The 15,454-nt window shown below is 32.4% G+C and overlaps 1 protein-coding gene across 17 annotated transcripts in view; it reads right to left on the bottom strand.

The window, feature by feature from the left end:
- Positions 1–15,454, bottom strand: part of LOC106059989 (hydrocephalus-inducing protein homolog) — a 113,915-nt gene that overhangs the window by 45,648 nt on the left and 52,813 nt on the right. For 8 of the 17 annotated variants that reach the window (XM_056036850.1, XM_056036857.1, XM_056036853.1 and 5 more), the window contains 11 exons: positions 13,448–13,756; positions 12,150–12,236; positions 10,577–10,728; positions 9,675–9,917; positions 8,117–8,149; positions 5,967–6,020; positions 5,476–5,658; positions 3,839–3,958; positions 2,944–3,131; positions 1,379–1,714; positions 452–596 (listed from right to left, as the gene is read on the bottom strand). In XM_056036850.1, coding sequence (XP_055892825.1) covers positions 452–596; positions 1,379–1,714; positions 2,944–3,131; positions 3,839–3,958; positions 5,476–5,658; positions 5,967–6,020; positions 8,117–8,149; positions 9,675–9,917; positions 10,577–10,728; positions 12,150–12,236; positions 13,448–13,756 — 1,850 coding nt within the window. The remainder of the gene's footprint in view (positions 1–451; positions 597–1,378; positions 1,715–2,943; positions 3,132–3,838; positions 3,959–5,475; positions 5,659–5,966; positions 6,021–8,116; positions 8,150–9,674; positions 9,918–10,576; positions 10,729–12,149; positions 12,237–13,447; positions 13,757–15,454) is intronic. The other 9 variants (XM_056036863.1, XM_056036865.1, XM_056036852.1 and 6 more) reach the window with 8 other exon arrangements.

Below are 15,454 nucleotides of genomic sequence, written 5' to 3'. Positions count from 1 at the left end.
GGAGGCAAACAATTTTTGGTCCTATGACATCTTACCGCAGCATTGTTGTGGTATTTTTAATTATTATGTCTTATTCATTAATTGTAAATCTGAACTGCAAGCAACTTTTTAGTTCTAAGCATTACTTGGTCATTTTTTTTAAATGCAATGCATTTTTTTTTTGCAGTTAACAATATCATCATTTCTTTTTTTAATAAACTTTGTCAGAGTCTCTCATTCAGAATTATTAAAAAATTTAAGCTTATTACCAGTTAGTTATTCTTTTTGAAAATAAAAATTGTATTTCACATTGGATGTGTGAGAATCTTTTGTTTTTTTTGCCAGTTGAACATTTGGAAGCCTTCAGAGGGCCTCAAAGTGCCAACCCCAGAGCTAAAAATAATTTTCCAATGAGATTAAAAATTGCAAAACTAAACAAAACATTGATTAAACATCACACAAAACCATTTACCTATGCAAGAGAACCTTATCAAAGTGGAAAATTCTTTTGTCTAGATCAAGTTCTGGTCTGTAACCATCACAGCTGACTTTGAAAATGACTGGCTCAGGATTTTCTTTAATGCAGCAGACAAGGGCATCTTCATAATGACCAGGGCCTAGTTGGAAGTTAAAATATTGTATACAAAATATTTCTATTATATAAATGATATAGATTGAATTCTACAAAGAACCAATAAAAATGAGAGTGAAACCTAAGAATGAATCATAAATGTAAATGAATCCCCACAGTGAATCATAGGAATGAGTGAATCCCCAGAGTGAGTCTTGTAAATGTGTGTAAAGCATAAATCTGTGTGGATTGAATGAGTGATCCATGGATGAAAGAAAACTTTAAGGAAACAAAACTTGAATCTGAAAACAAGATGTGATAGCCTTTGACTGAAACATGACATAAAGTACACAACCTAGGAATGCATAACAAAAGGCAAAAAAAGGTTTCATAAAGACCAAAAGGTTCAGTAACTCCAGCTTTACATGAAGAGGACTAACAATGACTATATTTTAACTTGGTAATTTTTAAAATTGAAATGACAATAAATGAGAATTGTTGACAATAGTGATTCTTATTATGTCAATATAATTGAAACATTAACACAGGAAAATAATTAGTCAAATTCAATAGAAACAAATAACTACACACAATACTGAAATATAATGAAACAAAGCTAATTTCTGAGAAAGATTTTCTCAAAATGTAGTATAATATGATAAAATTGAACAAATATTTTTTTTCATCAAAAATCAATACAGAAACAAAAACAGTTAAAAATGAGCTGCCCAATAATTGTTAACTGTTCTTCATTATTGGAACCAAAAAGTTTTCAACAAAACCAGAATTGTGAGCCAAAAAATATCAAATCCAAACCATTTTTCTTACTTGGTTTCGGAACTATATGTCCTCTAGCAGTTTTCATAAAGAAAGATTTCTTAAAGACTTTATTATCTGATTGAAGGAGTTGAGAGACCTTGAGATTCAATTCTGCATCATTCAAAACAGGTAAGTGTTCCTCTGAAATTTTCAGCAGTGATTCAGGTGCAAGACTTTCAGGCTCAGTACGCAACTGTGTTTCCTCTTCCCCAGTATCTAGTGAATTTTTCGGAGTGCTGCTTACTTTCAAAATTGACTTTCCGGAGGGGGACTCAAGCTCCTTACTTTCTATTATCTTCTCCTCTAGATTTGAGGGAGGCACAATGACCTGATCTTCCACATTGACTAGTAGATGAAAAGTGACAAACTTTGATGTTATTTTGTAGATTCTTGTGTGAAACCAGAACAGTTGTGTTGTTAGCTGATTTGTCTTGAAAAATGTGTGATATACTTGCAAAAAACAATTTCCCACATGGTGTACATACTCACAGATACAAGTAGTACATGGTGTACTGTACTTACACACATATACAAGTAGTACATGGTGCCCTTACACACATATACAAGTAGTACATGGTGTACTTACACACAAATACAAGTAGTACATGGTATACTTATATACAAATATAAGTATTACATGGTGTACTTACACACAAATACAAGTAGTACATGGTATACTTATATACAAATATAAGTATTCCATGGTGTACTTACACACAAATACAAGTAGTACATGGTATACTTATATACAAATATAAGTATTACATGGTGTACTTACACACAAATACAAGTAGTACATGGTATACTTATATACAATTATAAGTATTACATGGTGTACTTACACACAAATATAAGTAGTACATAGTGTACTTACACACAAATACAAGTAGTACATGGTGGACTTACACACAAATACAAGTAGTACATGGTGTACTTACACACAAATACAAGTAGTACATGGTGTACTTACACACAAATACAAGTAGTACATGGTGTACTTACACACAAATACAAGTAGTACATGGTGTACTTATATACAAATACAAGTAGTACATGGTGTACTTACACACAAATACAAGTAGTACATGGTATACTTACACACAAATACAAGTAGTACATGGTGTACTTACACACAAATACAAGTAGTACATGGTGTACTTATATACAAATACAAGTAGTACATGGTGTACTTATATACCAATTCAAGTAGTACATGATGTACTTATATACAAATACTAGTAGTACATGGCATAATTACACACATATACATGTTAACATGGTGTGTTTACACACAAATAAAAGTGAACATTCATTATGTAAATTTGTATTTTAAACATTTTTAAAATACTTATGCAAACAAAAAAAATGATATATTGTGTTAGAAATATATGTCTGTAAGCTGTTTTTTTTTCTTTCTTATTACATTTTTAAAACCATCCATGATCCCACTGTGAGAAGCCTTTCCCAATCCTCCAGCTGACTCAGGGAGGCATAAACAAAATGTTATTCATCTAGTGGAGCATCATTGGCAAAAGTTTTGAGAGACCCTATTTTATTAAACATGATATACTTGCCTTTGGGGTAGGCCCATATAGTTAGTTTGTTGGACTCTCCTGGCTTGAGAAGCATGTTTGGTGGCTCAAGGAGGTAAGTGTCACCCTTGCTATCATGCTGGAAGCAGAAGCTTATGTCAGCATCCAATGGGGAGTTGTTCAATATTGTGATGGACTCCATGTTTTCTGGGTACTTTCCTTCTCTATATCTGTGTTTAACCAAGAGAATGTTGTTTTCTTAAAACTACTTTTCTATGCATTAATAGACACACACACTAAATATAAGGATGGTTATGCAATAGAGTATGTGATTTGTAGGTACGTTACATGAAGGTCAATAGTCAGCCTAGATATTGATAGCCTCTTTCTATCAGGGAAAGTAATTTTAAGAAATTTTATCATAAAAAAAAGAAAGATTATTGGTGCTAAAGTACATGAATGCCTAACAAAATAAAATTCTAGGCAATCAGCCTTCCCTTAGAGGCAAATAGTTTTTTTTGAGGTAGTCAAGGTCTGGACCAAAACTGCTGGTAACCAGCATAGGTTAAAACCTAAATGTTCTAAAATAGTCATAGCAAGGATATTTTCTTGCAGATTTCAGTATGCTAGCTAAAATAAAAGTATTATTCTTATCGTAGTTTTGAAGCATATCAACCAATGTTTGAAAGGACTATTTCGATGGCATTGTTTATTTTTTCCTGATGTAGCCTCACCAGGGGCACCCTTCACCCACTAATTTGTTCTAGAGTACCACTAGTTAAAAAAAATGCTTTTTAAAATGATACAGAAATAACTTTTATCAGTAAAAATAACAAAATTGACAACTTCTAATTATGAAAGCAAATATCTACACTTGTAGATTTACATAAGCGTAAAAGATGCAAAGCTTAAACTGTAGATGAATTCAATAACTTACTTGTCCCTAGACTTGCCAACTAGGAGTGGACCAAACTCAAATGTTTCTGTCTTCAGTATGTACTTTTTGTGCACAATCTCATCACTGCGATAGTTCTTCTTACGACCAACAAAAACAACCCTGTGGAAATGAAACTAACTGACTGAGGACTTTATTAAAGGAAATTTTTTTAGTTGTATATTTCTCTTAAAATGTTTAGTGCTTTCCTTTTCCATCCATCCCAGTGGCGCTACAGCCCATGGAGGGCTCTGGCCTGCTTTAACACATCCCTCCATTCAGATCTCTCCTGGGCCTTTCGTCTCCACGCCCTAACCCCAAGCTGCTTCAGATCTGCTTCCACGTCATCTATCCATCGCATTCGGGGTCTGCCTTTGGGTCGCCGGCCTTTTGGTTTTTGCATGTATACGATTTTCGCCCCTCTGTTGTCTGACATTCTTTCAAGGTGACCTGCCCAACGTAGTCTGTTCTTTTTTATTTCATTCACTATTGGTGGGTCTTCATATAATTGATATAACTCATGGTTAGTGCGTGTCCTCCACCCTGTTTCATCTTGTATGGCACCATAGATTTTCCTAAGGATTTTTCTTTCCCAAGTGTTAAGTAAATTTTCAGATGTCTTTGTCAGTGTCCAGGTCTCACTTCCATACATTGCTGCTGGTCTTATTATAGTTTTGTATATTATTTTCTTGGTTTTACTTGAAATCATTTTGCTCTTAAGTAGATGGTGGGTGCTATAAAATGCCCTGTTGCCTGCTGCTATTCTTTCCTTTATTTCTGTTAGTAGGTCATTTTTGAAATTAATAGTACTTCCTAGATATTTGAAAGTTTGGACGTTTTCAAATTCGTGGTCTTTGATTTTGATATTTTGTCCCTCTGTTTGATTGTCTCTTGTCATTGTGATGTACTTGGTTTTACTGTCATTGACCTCAAGTCCTGCTGGTCAAGATGCTTCTTCTAGTTGTATGAAGGCTCTAGCGATGTCAGAGGTTTCTTTACCCAATAAGGCAATGTCATCGGCATAAGCAAGGTATTGTAGAGGTTGGCTGTATATCGTCCCTGTTGGTTGTGGACCCATGTTTTCTCTCCTGAAGTAGTTAGTAATAGTTCCCCTAGTGTTTATGTGTATATTTCTTATAACTCTCTCCAGTGTTAAATTGAAAAGCATGCAGGAAAGTGCGTCTCCTTGTCTTAATCCTCGTTTAATCCTAAATTCCCGTGAGTGTTCTCCTTGTATTATGACTTTGCTTTTTGAGTTGTTTAATGTCATATGTATAAGTCTTGTCAGCTTATTGGGTATTCCAAAATCCTGTAGTGTGTCATATAGGTATTTCCATCTGATACTGTCATAAGCCATTTTATAGTCTATAAAGAGTTGGTGGATTGGTATGTTGTATTCATGGCATTTTTCTAGTATACATCTTAGTGTGAAGATGTGGTCGGTTGTGGATTTGTTGGGTCTGAAACCACATTGGTAGTCACCTAAGATTTCTTCTGAATATTTTCCAAGTCTCTTAGTTATAAGCCTAGACAGTATCTTATAAGTGCTTTCCTTTTCACATTCTTGAAATAGAAATTAAATTAATATAAGAATTCTCTCTCTACAAAAGCATCCAATCCACCAATAAATGTTGAATTACCTCGGTTCTTTGCTGATGTTTGGAAATGCACATACACCACGGCAAAACAGCTGATATCTACGCCTTGTGCCCACTATCTCAAAATTGAGAGTTTGGTCAAACTGACCCAGGTCATTAGAAAGAAAACGCAGCCTAAGAACCACATCTGCACCAGGTGGAATTATCCATCGGAAGATTGTCAATCTGTTAACAAAAAAAGATACATTTTTAACAGTATAATGGTGTTTTTTTAATTTACTATAAAAATAAAGATAACTTTTTAACAATTATTTTAATCAAATAAATAATAATTTTATTTAGAATTGGTTAATCATAAAGACCTCAGTCTATGTAATATAGTAAATGATTGTTTAACGTTTGAATAGTAATAGAATGTATAATTTGCTGTGTTAGTTAGGGTAAAAGCAATTAATGTATCACACTGTAATAGTCTTTTAGTATATTGGATATTGTATGAGCATACAGAGTTAACTAAAAAGCGGATGACTTACGGCTTTGGTGGGATCTTCTCTTCCACATTGGATACTGGAGCTCCAAGTTGACTGCTGATAGTAAATATAGCTTACAGATAAACTAAACTAATCATACACACATTTTTTTCTTTGCTTTTTTCCCTAACCTATTTTAATGAATTAGAAAATGTTTACAGAGCAGAAGATGTTATTAAGTCCCTTGGTCAGGTTTCACAGCATTACAAAAACATTTTTTTGTATGTGCTAAAAAATCCTCTTGTCATTTAAGTTTACATCACTGGGTCAGGAACTACACAATCAATCTGTGTCATCAAATCACAATACTCCAAGTACATTCATCCAAAGATTGGTGAATGTTTTACGACGAAGGTTATCAACACAAGTAAAAAAGGTAGTTAAGTTATTACCAGAATGACTTTGTTCCAAAATGGCCAATAAATAGCCAATAAAAGTCAGTTGAGGTGTCACTAAAGTCAGTTTCATACTGGGTAGTCCGCCCCTTTTGCATTCTGTAGTAATACCATAAGCACTCAGAAGCATCACAAGTGAAACCTCTGTTTCTCAACAGAATTAAAAACCTCTTGGTAGCCAAATTTTTTAGCAATTAGGGACATTTAAATTTAATGAGGCTAAAGTTATCCCCACGCTGAGATGTCTTATTGCAATTTAACTAGTTAAATGATTAATGAACAAAAAAATAATAATAATAAATCTTTCAGAGCTCTGTAAGTCCAAATATAGAAATAAAAACTACCATCCTTCTTTTTTTTCTTCTTCTTATTATTCATTGCTTTTTTTAAATATATTTTTTGTTGGCCAGACTCTGTTACCTTTTAAGTCCAAAATAAGATGCAACCACTATTTTAAGAAATTTTTTTTTATCCACAACCATTTACATAAAAGAATAAGAAGAAAGTAAAAAAAAATTGAAAAGAAATTAAAATTTTTTTTTTTAAAAAGGTGAATTATATTACAGATTTAAATGATGTCATTGGAATTAATCTGAATAATTTAATTTTTTTTTTATTACAAAAACATGTTAAACTCTAAACAACTTTCACTTTTGTTCGCTTGCTAATTGAAGCATTTAGAGAACAGGTATTATTTCAACAAACAGAAAAAGTAAATATTTTTGATAAATTGAATTCTATTAATATTACTGCATCTATTGATTGACTTAGGGACTATCTTATGAGTTGATTATATTAAAACTAAAGCCTAGAGACAAACTAAAAGAGAAAATGAAAGACATATTAATGAGAAAGATCTAAAGATTCAAGAGATAAACATTAAGAAAAGAGTTGAAAAATTTTGTCTAGAGTTAAAGGAAACAAAAAGATGGTGAATAACCTTGACATTCCAAAGATAAAGATTACATATGTGAATAACCTTGACATTGCAAAGATAAACACTATAATGTTTTCTTATACTAAGAAAGGAAATTGAAAAAACAAATCAATTATGAAAAGAAAAAAAAAAAAGGAATGAAGACTAAATGAAAGTAATGTCTTAATGTTCAAAAGCTCATAGAATTTCAACTTCTCTTTCCAGATGTTGACCAGAGCCCCCTAATTGAGCCCAAACTTGCCCTTTTAGGGTCCCCTACTGGCTCAATGTGTATAGCACATGTTGGGCTCATAATATTAGTTTTCACTGGCCACTGAAGGGTTTTATGAAGGGTTCATTTGGTCCCCCTGACTGAACCAAAGCTCATCCTCCCAATTTGGGCCATCAATCACCCCAAACTGGGCACATATGGTTAGTACAGGTTGGCCCAGTTATGGCCTTTATGGGTGCCTGTAACCTTTGCTATCATGGTAGTCATCACTATATTATCAACATGAGAAAATAGAATAAAGTTAATGTATTGTAAGCCAGTTTCAAATTCTTTATAATTTTATTTTTTTATAATTTTTTTATATTTTTTAAAAGAAAGAGTACAGCTCTATTCTGTTTAGAAAAAAAAAATTTATATCTACAAGAATCTAGAGAAAGACAACTATGATCATTACTAGAATACTAACCAATTAGTTCGCACAATAATGTCATGAATATACCAATTTACTTTGTGCTTAATATTGCAGTAATAAAGTTCAGCTTGAGAATCATTGTATTTATGTTTAGGAAATATTATTGACCAGAAATGTTAGCTGAAATGGAAAGCCTACCTGGCTCTTGATGTATTCCTAGTACTGGGCCTACTAATAAACATTTCAGAATAATCTAAATATAAGTCTAGATGTTAAATACATCAATGCTCTCTAATTGTTAAGCTCTGGTACATTTTACCTGTTTTGAAATATTTTTTTTTTTTGGCATTGAAAAAGTAAAATAAGATACTCTTTGACCTAGCCATTAATGTATTTAATTATTCTACTTAATAGTGAGAATGTAAAAATAGCATATTGTACAAAGTACATATACTAAGTGTCTCATGCAGATAAAAAAACTAATATATAATTATTCATGCAGGATAAGCTTGGTGGGAAATTATCTTTAATGCATTTCAGATCAATATTTGATAAACAAAGTAATTAGAAAAGAAATCCAGCTTTTAAAGGAGAAGCAAGTAATCTCTTTTTTAAAAAGAGTCTAATTAACCCAACAGCGCTTATTACGGTATTAGACTAATGATGTAAAATGCGGTAAGCTGTGTTGGGGCTCTATTATTATTTTCTGTTTACTTTCCTTTAAGGAGAGCTCATCATGTCTCATTCAGAATGACACAAGAGCATGGAGACTCTCCTTTTAGTGAAAACCAGATATGTTCAGCAACGGCTTTGTTTGCACAAGATGCAAGTCACAACTGGGTCTGCATAGTCACATGAAACACTGCACTCATCCTTAATCTTATTTTTCAAAAGAACAGGGCCATAGCCCCAGTGTATAAGTTTCCACCTGGGCCATTGAGTATTTTTAACCTTGCTTTTATTTTAAAGGTATTAAAAGAATATATTATTTCAAAGTAGATATTTTTTGCCATATTTTAAAGTTGTTTATTAATTATTGTTCTGTATTTCAGTTGACTTTTTTTTTATGATTTTTTTTTCATTTTTTTTTTAATTAGAGTAATTTTCTTTTAAATAGGTACATTTTGTGTTACTTTTTTTAAAACAGAAATAGGCACTATTGGGTTAATACAAACTTGTTTTATTTAATGTTTCAGAGGTGCCTTCAAACTATATACCTATTGCAAACCTAAAACAGACTGACAAGGGATGGCAGCAAGCAAGGTTTGAACCCTGGACCATTGAGATGACAGTCCAGAGAACATGAATATGTGCTTGACATTTTGTGAAAGCAAATCTTAAAAATTCTAAAGATATACAGTTTGGTAAATATAAAATGCTCAAATATTGTTTTCTTAGATTAACTTCAAACAAAAAATCCTAAAAGATATTGATGCAGGTCATGAACTGAGATCCATGTCAATGTTTACTTTATATTCTTACTGTTGGACTGCTTATTGCACTCTCTCTAATTATGCAAAGGTATACAACTTTTAGTCAGCTCAAGGATCTATTATCCCACATTTAATTAGGATATGATTTAAAAGGTTAAAATTCAACAGCAATGTTAAATTCCAGTTAAAATACACTCACACAATATTTTGTTGTATTTTCAAATACCAGATTAAAGATTTAATGCACACCACTCACCACAATCTGTGATGTTAAATCAAAAACAGAACAGAGGAAAAAGAATTACTTTGTCAAATGTACTGACCTTCCTTCTGCATCTGACAAAGCATTAGCCAAGTCTGAAGGGGAGCTAATCTGTACATTGGAATTCCTTCTGGATATTCGTTTCCTTTCCCCACTTCTCTTTCTGTCTACGCTTGATCTTCCTTTGTCTGAGGCTGCTTTGGATGTTTTGGATTTTAGTTGATCCTCTTTAGATTTTTCAGGAGTTGCAGATATTAGTTCTTCTTGTTCAGGCTCTTTCACCTTGTCCTCACCTCCAATGTTACTGGGTTAGAAAAAGAAGACACTATCAATCAGTTTTTATTTCCAATGTTACTTCAGTACTGTTGGTGGTTGTTAGATCTAGTTGAGTACAGTGTAGATGATGCTGATTAATCTTTTATTGGAATGTTATCTGCGAATTTCTTGAGTAGCTTACAATTCACCATAGAACAAAAAGTATAGAATGAAATAATCCAGCCTTTTAAACAAACACCAATTTATTACAGAAAATAAGGTCACAGTCGACATCAAGATTCACTACAATCAGTCTCTTCATGTATCGTCCATTAATTTTTTAACCTATTTCCGTTCTCACTTTTAAATGTACTGTCACGTCACTAAGCAAAAATCCAATTAAACCCAACTTCTATGTGTCTTAATATTGAGTCATTACAGTACATACAGAATACACTATCAATTTTCATTTACAATGTTTCTGAATCAGAAACAGAATCCACTATCAATCAATCGACATGTCCAATTGAATTTAACAGAATACACTATCAATTTATACTATAATAGTGGGGTGTAGGATGAGTAAAGTGGATCTGATATATAAAAAAAAACACAGAATAATTATGTATTCTGCTAATATTTTTTTCACATGACACACTGACTGTTACAAACATTACAAAGAAGATGTTTTAAAAAAGGTTTACTCACGGATCATCTGGTGATGATGACATAAATGTGTACTTTCCACCAACTTCAGGCATAGGTGGAGGCTTGCGTTTTACTGGGTAGGGAACAACTGCAAATTCAGCTGCTGGAGGGATGGGCGGCCCCTGTGGGCCAAGTCCTAAGCCATCCATTACCTAATAAGATTGGAAATAAAGATATTTTTAAGAGATAAATGGAGTGTTGTGATAGGCTCAATACAAAATATGATATATACATAAAAATAAATTTTATACATGTCCAGTAACTTGACTCCACAGGTTTTCTTTCTAGTAAACTGACTACTAAGGCAAAGAAGAGTCCCACAATATGTATATAGACTAAGACTAAGACTGCTTTATTGATCCTTATGGAAATTTGTTGTGATTACAAGGACTCTTTTCTCATATAACGACAACACAACAGAAAAATACACATAAATACAACAGACAACATAAAGAGTTCATTCAGCGACTACACACGTAAGAGAGAGCATGGAATGGGTTGCCTGAGCTAGCCAGGAAAACCAGTGACTTGGCAGAATTTAAGTCATTGGTTAATATGCATGACTAAATGCATGACGCGTAGGGCGTAATCATCTTCTTTTTTGAAGTAACGTCTGTATTATATAAGATAAGATAAGAAGATAAGAGAGAGAGAGAGTGACATTAAAGTAAACCTTTAAGACCTAGCAATCTGTAGGACAGATGATGTAAAGCACATCTGTTTCTGTGGCTGACAGTTAACTATTGTGTCAATTATTCATCACAACAACAAACCAACTTTACTTCCCCAATGTATGTCAGGTATCCCCAAGATTTGTGTGGACTCAGGGAATCCTGAAAATCAAGAAGTTCAAAATCTCAAGGATTCAAACTTGAGACTCCATGGTTCAGAGGCCAATCATTTTAGTACTCAGCCACCATGCCCCCAATATAACTACCTTCATGTCACTATACAAACAGTTTAATGTATAGAGCTTAAATTGAAATAAGAAATCTTAAAATTTTTCAAGTTCAAAATCTCAAGGATTCAAACTTGAGACTCCACGATTCGGAGGCCAAGCATTTTAGTACTCAGTCACCATGCCCCCAATACAACTACCTTCATGTCACTGTACAAACAGTCTAATGTATAAAGCTTAAATTGAAATAAGAAATCTTAAAATTTGACATTTCACTTTAAAATTGTGAAAAAAAAAAAATTGTGATAAAACACATATAGTTGGAACAAAATTTATCTTGTTTGATTGTAAGCAACATTTTTTTAGTTTCATATGTGAGTTATTATTGGAGTAACCTACATTTTCACATGCAAAAACATTCAATATTGTAAATATTAAGAATGACGAGAAATTCATTTTAAAATTGCACAAAAAAAGTTTCATTAGCAATTCATTTTTTTTAACTTGAATAAATTCCTATTCAGTTGTTAGTATATTGTTAAGAAAAATATCAATCCCACATGTCACACAATTAATTTCATAGAAAAAATATAATTGAATTTAAAATTTGTAATTCGAGAACGAAACATGAAAGAAATATTTAAGCACAAGTGATTTGTTTATCTAGTGACTCACTTCCTGTTTGGTAGGTAGTTTTCCAGATTCCAAAAGTAAGTTTTCATAGGTGATGTGTTCCATTTGTTTGACATTTACAGCATTGTTCTGTTAAAAAAAAAACTTTAATATTTTTTTTTTCCTTTTTCATTCATAATCTTACAGCCTTGAACAAAAATGAGAAATGCTTAATTATTTCCCAAAACTAGTGGACAGATAAATTGCTGATATAAATGTATGCATTTTTTTCAGATTATTCATCCTTTATCAGGAGGATGTGGTGATGATGTGAGGCCAACATTTGTTTGATTAGCTATCATAGACCACGACTAACTAGCTAATTACAAAGATACAGCTATGGAAATTTTCACACTAAAGGTCAATCACAGTAATCCGCTATTCAGTAGTAGAGAAATTCAATAAGAGAGAAAACAAAGCACAAAGCAATATGAACAAATTTGGTGGAGAAAAAATGGAACCTTAAGAAAAAAGTAAAAAATAAAAGGAAAGGAAAATCCTGACAGATTTTGAAACTAATCGACAAAATAAATAATGTCAAGGAAGCCATTTTTAAAGTTCACTATTGCCAACTGAATAATAAAAAATACTTTTTTACAAAAGAGCTTAATAAATATGATTCAATGGTACTGGAAAGTGCACACAATTATTAGAATATTTTGCAAATCAATATTTCTATATTCTGTATACTGGATACACACAAATGTTGCCATGTAGGAAAATCTCTAATTGAAAGTTAAAACAAAAGTTACTTAAGAAGTCAACTCTCTTATGGCAAGCAAAACCAATGTTTAAAAGAAAATGTTCTATTCATTTGGATAAGTGATTAGTAAATTATCATAAACTGAAAACAGGTAAGTTCAGGGTCACTGTTAATAAACAATGCCAAATGCAAAATGAAATAAAATTGTGTTTATTCTTAAATGTTAGAAACAAATCCTTATTAAGAAAAAAAACTTTTTTTTTTTTTGTCATCAATAATAATAATAAAAATACTAACTGATTTACTAATATTTCATTAGTTAATTTTACTTAAGTGACAATAATGAAATGAAAACATTGGGAATGAAGAACTCAAGATGTTAAGACTAAAAGAATACTTTGGAATGGCCAAAGGAAAAGAGTTTGCAACTGCCAACAAATATAAAAAAAAAAAATTAATACAAAGTGAAACGAACTTGCTTGTGAACAAATCTAATGGCAAGAAACCAAAAAAAAAAATTTAAACTATTAAAAAATATTAAAGAAACATTTCAATTATATTGAAACAACGTCAATAGGAAAACAAACAAACAGCCTACAGCATCCAATTGAAGCATTAACATGTCAAGAAGTGAACTCCCATCTTCTCTTAAGCTCTCATTGTTGGCGTTGCTATTATTAAAACTCTCCAGTTTGTGCAGAAAGTTCATGGGAGTGAGAGAGTTAGTGCTGTTGTCCATCGGAAGTTTTCTTGACCCTGACCTTGCAATCAGTGACATGAAGTTGGAACTAAAATAGAGGCCTCTTTTGTTTTCTATTGTGACCACACTGGCCCTAGAGATTGATCTGTTACTTCTACTGCCTTGCATTTGGAGAGTTCTCAACTTAGTTGATACAGACACCCTGCTCTGGGCATCAGAGATATCACAGTAAACTTTGCTAGTCATTAATCTCAACAAAAAAAATTTCCTTTAAAACTAGAGGATCTACAGGGAAGGTAAATAAAGCTCAACATTATCATCATAGTTTAATTTGGTTAGCACAAATGACCACCCAATTTTACTTTCTCTAACAAATGAATGGCTGCCTACTCATGTGTTATGTGCTCTGGACTGTTGTTCAATGATCATGATGATCCAGTGGGGAGGTTTGGGCTAGGGTATTATCATCTTCAAATCTGAAGGAACATCTAAAACAATTTGCTAAACAAATGTCAAGGCAGAGTGAAATTTAGAAAGACAAAAGTTTTAAGCATAATTAGAAGTGAGGATAATCATTATATAGGGCAGACATGGATGTTTCTCTATTGTGCCTCATGGAACTATGAATCTGGAACATATTTTAGTGTTTTTTGTGTTTATTAAATTAGCTATAAAAATGAACTGTTGACGCTGGTTGTGTGTGTGAGACAGACTGACACAAGTGGCATATTGCAAGCCATTCCTCCAGGAAAGTACTGGTGTGAACACTCCACATGAAAATCACCAGTGATATGATCATCTAAAAAGGACTAGCAACAGGCCATGGGATTTTTGTTATTTTCAAGAAGACCTTTGGAGACCCTATGTAAAGTGAGAGAGTGTCAAAGTCAAGACAGTCTGGTATAGTAAAGTGCAGACATACGTTCTGGACAGCAGTAAGGTTCAGTACAACTCTCTAGAGTGAAATGATTGTACAGTCAGTATTTCATGCTTATTATTGTACAGTACCACCAGTTGGTTGTTAGGACACACAATTAAAAACAATCCATGCAATCCGAGATCGAGTCGTACAATTTTTAAGTTATTTGGAGTCATATTGTCAGAAAGCCAGATCAAGAGATGTACAATTTTAAAGTTATTTGTGTCATGTTGTCAGAGAGCCAGATAGAGAGTTGTACAGTTCTTGAGTTACTTGTGTCATGTTGTCAGAGAGACAGATAGAGAGTTGTACAGTTCTTGAGTTACTTGTGTCATGTTGTCAGAGAGACAGATAGAGAGTTGTACAGTTCTTGAGTTACTTGTGTCATGTTGTCAGAGAGACAGACAGAGAGTAGTACAGTTCTTGAATTACTTGTGTCATGTTGTCAGAGAGACAGAGAGTTGTAATAATATGATACAAAGTGCTGTATTTTATTAAATTCATTAAATGAATGTACTGTTTTATACTGGTTTAGTTTTATATTTTATATTGCTTTAAGGGGACGAAATGAAGACAAACAACAAACTACATTTGTATTAGCTATCTGACACAGTTTTCTTTAATGACTTGTATCTTTTAAAGCTTTATTAACTTCCAATTAAACTTCTTTTTAACAAATATAGGAAGATTCAATTTTTTAAAGATGTAATGATGTTTAAGATTCAAGGATGAGTTTAAGATTCAATGATGTTTAAGATTGAATGATGTCAAAGATTCATTGATGAGTTAAGATTTAGTGATGTTTAAGACTTAGTATGATTTAAAATCAATGATGCTTGTTTTGCTGTATGTGTAATGTGAAAGCAAGAAATATTTTTCATCTCAACATTCTGATATGTACAAAAAAATGAAACAGATTCCTAGTATTATTTTTAAATATATAAATACATGTACAATTAACTTTGAAGAGATTGTAACTAAGATTA

The sequence above is a fragment of the Biomphalaria glabrata genome, chromosome 7 (genome assembly GCF_947242115.1).
Source record: "Biomphalaria glabrata chromosome 7, xgBioGlab47.1, whole genome shotgun sequence".
NCBI classification, from domain to species: Eukaryota; Metazoa; Mollusca; class Gastropoda; family Planorbidae; genus Biomphalaria; species Biomphalaria glabrata.
Note: the sequence above shows the minus strand (reverse complement) of the source record. Positions and strands in the feature narration are given on the sequence as shown.